Source organism: Etheostoma spectabile, chromosome 19 (genome assembly GCF_008692095.1).
Source record: "Etheostoma spectabile isolate EspeVRDwgs_2016 chromosome 19, UIUC_Espe_1.0, whole genome shotgun sequence".
Taxonomy (NCBI): domain Eukaryota; kingdom Metazoa; phylum Chordata; class Actinopteri; order Perciformes; family Percidae; genus Etheostoma; species Etheostoma spectabile.
Genome location: NC_045751.1, coordinates 5,301,429 through 5,306,973, shown reverse-complemented (window position 1 = coordinate 5,306,973; position 5,545 = coordinate 5,301,429). Strand labels below are relative to the sequence as shown.

Genomic DNA, 5,545 nt, shown 5'->3' with positions numbered 1-5,545 from the left:
GGGTTTAAGGAAGAGTGGCAGGTATCACAAGAACAAGATCCTCTGGACCTTTGTGTGTGGTCGTGGAATTTAAGACTTGATCTACCACGGAGCGGAGGCGGGAAAATCAAGGATGGGTTCTGTTTTTTTGGAGAACGGAGTGCATAACCCTAGAGGGAAGGGCGATAGGAGTACACCTGATTAGTGCACTTGTCTTCACCTCAATCCCTCATAAGCACTCGCACCCTGCCCTCACCAACTCACCTATGCACTTTTGTTCATTCAAGCTGTGAGGTACCATTTTTGGGGATGGGAGCACAATTACAACAGGAGGATTGCTATGACTTATGACAAAGTCACTGAAAAGATATTCCCAAACTGAAAATAAGAGACTCGGGAATCTCGTCTTCTCCCACCTCCTGTATATAACCATATTTTTGTATTATCTTTCAGAGTAGAAAGACAAATTTGCAAATGGATGAAGGAAAATTCATGAGACGATGATAATACGGAGTGAATGTTCTTCAAGAAAACCAATCTTTTGAATATAGTTTGCGATTGACTCGCTGTAAGTTTCCCTTATTTTGCTCGTAACCCTGAAATAATCTGGGATAGAAGAGGGTAAAAAAAAAAAAAATACCATGGACTGAGGTGTTGGACATGCTGCAGTGGCTCCAAGACTGACTGATGATTATCAAAATGGATGCTGCAGTCGCTACAAAGAGCTTATGCCAAGAGTGTTTGCACAGTGAAGAGGCAGCCATGGGTCTGAAGAGCTGCTGGTGAGGATGCTTCTACTTTGTGCCCCAACCCGATGACTGCCTTGAGAGCTGTAGAGTGACTGAAGGAAGAAAAATCTTTGGCAATGGTAAGATATTCTTGCTTAATTTCTTGGAACTGTATATTAAGGACTTAATTTGATCCATTTACTATTGGTTAATCTTGTGGCACCTTGTTTCTAACTATTGTTTGAACAGTGTGGTGATGATAGGCTTATGCTCTTTCTTTCTGTCTTCTCGCAGGAGTCTGGCTGTGCTTTATTTGCTGCCCTCTGCATGGAGGATCTAATCTACAGCCAACCCATGAACCAGTTATCCCTAAACCTGTCCTTTTGAACTTAAATCCTAAGAAACTTTTCTGTCTTGACCTCGGACTGGGCAGGCCATTGGCATTATCAGTTGGACAGTTACCGGATGAAGTTGCAGGTTTATCGACCATGGAGCCCATCTGTGTTGGAAGTGTAAGGTTTAGGATTTGATCGGGCACTCTCCAGCGAGAACAAGAATAAAGAAGCACGTATTGCCCAGATGTCATCACCCACCTCGGCCTGAAACACTCAGGTGGTTGCGTGAAGGTCTTCTAACCAGCGGGACAGAAGACCTGCCCAGACGTCAGACCGAGAGCTGTGTAGGGTTTCAATGGACGTGGCTGGATTACATCTTAGTCACCAGAAATCCCTGCAGCCGTGGAACTGGATGAACTGAAATAATTGTACAAAACAAAGACTTTGAAACATCAACAAAACACGAATACGTAGCTACATGTCACATAGATTCTAGAGTTGCAGACACACTACATGCACACCTACAGCAAAAGCAACGGACACCCGGTAACAGTGGCTCTCCTCTGGAACCACATCTTCACACATAACGGGGCTACGTCGATATCAAATCATACACATTACAGACAGACACACAAGCATCGTCGCTCACCAATATAAACGCTGAGCTTTGTAAATGTAAAAGTTTGTGTTTTGATTTTTCTCATAGTGGTTTTGATTTATTTCTCTGTTCAACATGCCTTAAATTGTATAGTGCAGTCCTGAACGGCTAACTGAAAATGTTTAAGTTGGAAACCACCTCCTTAACTGTCCTCTAAATTCAATGAAAGAAATTAGCTTTCTACAAGACTGTTTACTGTTGGCAGTCTGTTCTGTATTAACTTGATGCGTGTACTTCTGATCACCATGAACGTTACTATTTCGCTACAGAATAGAGCAGCAAGCAGTCTTTAATTAATCTGATTTTGCTGGTGGTTAGCTTTTGTTGCCCTTTTGGTTTCCTTAAAATGAAGAGTGGATGTGTTCGAATTTCCTGTTTAGATTATTGCTGAAGGTGCAGGCTTAATAAAGGGCTGAAGTCTGTACTGTCTGGAGCTGAGCTGACAGGGTGGGATGCACAGAATTGGCTTAAAGCACCGACTTGTTGTTGTGTGCTAACTATTGTTGGATATCCTGCTCTAGGCAAAACTGAACCAGAGTGGCGGGTCGTCCTCAAAGAGATACAAGTTGGGGCTTTTTGGTAAAAGTTTTTACACTCCGGTGGACTTAAATGTTTTGGATCAGCTAGGTACTTTTTTACAGTTTAAGATGTGAAATCAGGCTTGTAGGAGGCAAAATTGTTAGAGCAAGCTTGCATGATTTGTAATATTTGTGGGTTCTGACACTAAACCTTAAGGCGGGTCACAACTTGGCCCAGATTGCTTTAGCTCTGTCTGTGCGCCGGGTAGTGCTGCTGACCATGTCTGATGGCGCTGAATTGATTAAGAATTGTCTGATCAGTTGTGTTATCTGAAAGGAAATTCTATGTTCAGAAAATTTGGCAAGTGTATTGTTCCTTGTATGTATATCTAATTGGATTGGAGAGATTTGTGCTTTTAGTCAACCTGTATTTTTTTTTTTGTGTCCTCAATAACTAAACAATATGTTTTTAAATCAAATGACAATTGATGTACATTGAATACCTTCAACTTAGACTTGTGATATAATTAGCTGAGGTTTTGGTGGATAGTTATCTCCTATAGCCACAGTAGGCATACTAAAGGGTTCAGCTGCCAAATCAAAGAAATTGACTTTAATCATAAGATAATACTATCAAGTCTCTTATTTGTGAATGACTTTAAAAAATACTAATGTTTGACATTTTTAAAAACCGATATTGTGCGGTATTAGTTGTTGGTCAGTCAGTCAGTCTGTCTACAAAAAGTCAAACAAGGTTGTTTGCACTATGCAAGCTTTTATGGTTAGATAAACTGCAATATTGTGTTGTCAAAAAGCCCTGGATTGGTTTCATCCTTTGAAAGATCCTGTCACGGCCTGCCCACTTAACGTCATGAATTTGGTCATCTGGTTTCTTTGAACTCTGGTAACTATAATTTCAAAAATATTGGCTTAAAAGATATGATTTTTTTTTTTCTCCCCCTAGTCAACTCAGCTCCTGTGCTTAAAAAGTCTTTGAATGTTGTTAAAATAGCAGCATACATGTAAGAGATTTGGAAAAGAACAATTGAAAGATGTGTAAATAGTTTGGCTTTTGTTTGAAGAACAAAATAAATACTAAATAAATAGAGAGGCGTGTGTGTTTACATACAGTGTGACTGGTTGTGTTTAGTATAGTGTCAAGATGGAGGAGATACTCATACATAATCTGTCAGGGAAGCTCTCATCATTTAGGGGGGGGGGGGGGGGGGGGGGGGGGTGAGAAGATTTAAACAGCTTTAACCAAATTCTTTTCTTCCATTTATGACCCACAAAAATCTTATTGTGAATTTAAAATGTTGAATAGGAGACAGTGGTCCAGTTAGAAAAGGATTTATTTCACTTCTTTTGTTGATTCAATTAGAACTACATAGTGGCAGCCCTATATTAGTCTTAATTTGATGTTGTGATGCCTCTTAATCAAAAAGCTGTATAGCTTTTATTTATTTTTTTGAGCATCACATTCATACTGTGCTAAGGTAATGACAGTCAGGTTCCCCAGTGGGCCCTATTAACTGTTTCAAACCACTGCTAATAAAGCTCCCAGTTGGCCCGACCCGGCCTCTCTTCATCTGGTGACAGACGAGCACTGCTGATGGGAACAGCACGAGCAGAGGACTACTTCATCTAAAAGGGTCTGACAGTCACAGTCACCTGCCTATTCACGATGAAAGCTAAAGTCGTGTGTGTTAATTAACATCATGGACGTAGGCTGAGCATCCACGAGCGCCGATCAGAAAAATAAATGAGCGCGTTACCGAGATCAGAGCAACTCTCGCGATCTTTTAAAACACATGGCCGCCCAGTATTTACAACTTCGCGCAATGAACTAGCTAGTGAATAGAAGCGCAAAATCCCGAAGTAGAAGAACGTCGATTATTTGTGTGCATCATTGGTACTCTCCGACTTCAGGTGAAACGTTGACACCATCGACGGCGAACTGTTTATAGCCAAATTGCGAGCAGAACCAAAGGCCAGGCAAGCCACAACACAGGTTAGTAGCACCAGGCGGCTAGCATAGGCTAATGCTAACGTTAGGGACTTGGTGTTTTCTGTTGTGGGCTGACGGCTAAAGGAAACTTAAATATGTTGCCTTGTTTGGCAGCATCGTTCGAGTTATATTAGTGCCGCAGCGCGTGCATTGAGTGACGCGTGCACAGGTTTATGATGTAGCAAGCGTGAACCAAATACACATGAATGCTAGTTTGGAGTGGTTGGCACGTCACGACTAGCTACAGGTGTCTGTAGGGTGTTTGTAACGTTAGTTATTCCTCTAATCAGGAAACGTCACTACTTACCTGATGTGTTTAGGCTTTTGCAATGTTATTTTCGCATTGTTTTGACATGTATCTTCTTGTATGCTCTGCCTCACATGTCCTGTCCTACTGCCTTCGTTAGAGCTTTTCTCACTGTTTTCTAGGCTAGCGGGTGCTGTGATGTCCTCGACCCCCAGCAGACTCAAACACCCACACTGCAGGAAGAAGCACTATCCCAGTAGCACTTACCTCACCCACGTCTGACAGTCAACCACCGGACCCAAGGTATTCGGACCCCAGGTAGAGGACTTGACAGGATAGATTGATAAGGCAAGAGAGATGTGTGACTCAGCTGGAAGTGGTGAAAGCGGTGGCGTTACAGGCACAGGGCAGGACGCAGAAGCGGATAATGAGCCCCCTCATCAGGCACCACCTTTGCCTGAATGTGACCTCTTAGAGGTAGCCCAGACTTTAGAGGAAGGGGTACCTACATCTGCCAAGCGGCCCAGAATGAGCGAGGAGGAAGAGGAACTGGAGCGGCTTGATAAACCAGCCAAGATGCATGAAGAAACACCAGCACAGGCTGGCTTGCTGCAGAAAGACCCAGCCTCACCAGAACAAAGTAGAGTATCTGCATGCATTTATCAAATGAAATAAAACAAAGGAGAAGAAAATGTATTCATTCAAGTTAAGATTGTGGGTGTCAGTCAGAGATTATGGTTGAGGATTAGTTTAGAGATTAATGAGTTAACCTGCACAAATTAACTTTTAGATGCAGGGGAACCACTACAATGTGGCGACAATGGTGGAGCAGGGAGAGAGGTGCCTGTCAGTGTCGGAGGTGAAGAAGAATGCCATCAGAATGGAGATGGAGGGCTTGATGCTCCCTTAGAAGGAGAGGCGAAACCAGAGGAGGAGCACAACGGTATCATATCTGCAGACAGCCCCGGTGAAGGACAGCGGTAAGTGTTTATTTTAACCCCTTAACCCATATAACTAGGGGTAAAGTTGCAGCAGTCGCACCATCAAGTGAGCTATTATAAGCAGGAGTTTT

General features: G+C 42.7%; 1 protein-coding gene and 1 long non-coding RNA gene across 3 annotated transcripts in view; both read left to right on the top strand.

Annotated features, from left to right (window-relative positions):
* The first annotated feature begins 6 nt into the window (after positions 1–6).
* On the top strand, positions 7–3,322 carry LOC116707041 (uncharacterized). The gene is made up of 2 exons (XR_004336393.1): positions 7–847; positions 1,002–3,322. It is a non-coding gene; the product is annotated as an uncharacterized LOC116707041 (long non-coding RNA).
* A 668-nt stretch (positions 3,323–3,990) lies between these two features.
* The window catches only part of wrap53 (WD repeat containing, antisense to TP53), a 17,601-nt gene continuing 16,046 nt past the window's right edge, over positions 3,991–5,545 (top strand). Inside the window, exons 1-3 of one of the 2 annotated variants that reach the window (XM_032544637.1) lie at positions 3,991–4,229; positions 4,656–5,113; positions 5,270–5,453. In XM_032544637.1, the coding sequence (XP_032400528.1) occupies positions 4,831–5,113; positions 5,270–5,453 (467 nt within the window). In that variant the 5' untranslated portion in view covers positions 3,991–4,229; positions 4,656–4,830. Of the gene's footprint in view, positions 4,230–4,655; positions 5,114–5,263; positions 5,454–5,545 lie in introns of both variants that reach the window. The other variant, XM_032544636.1, reaches the window with a different exon arrangement.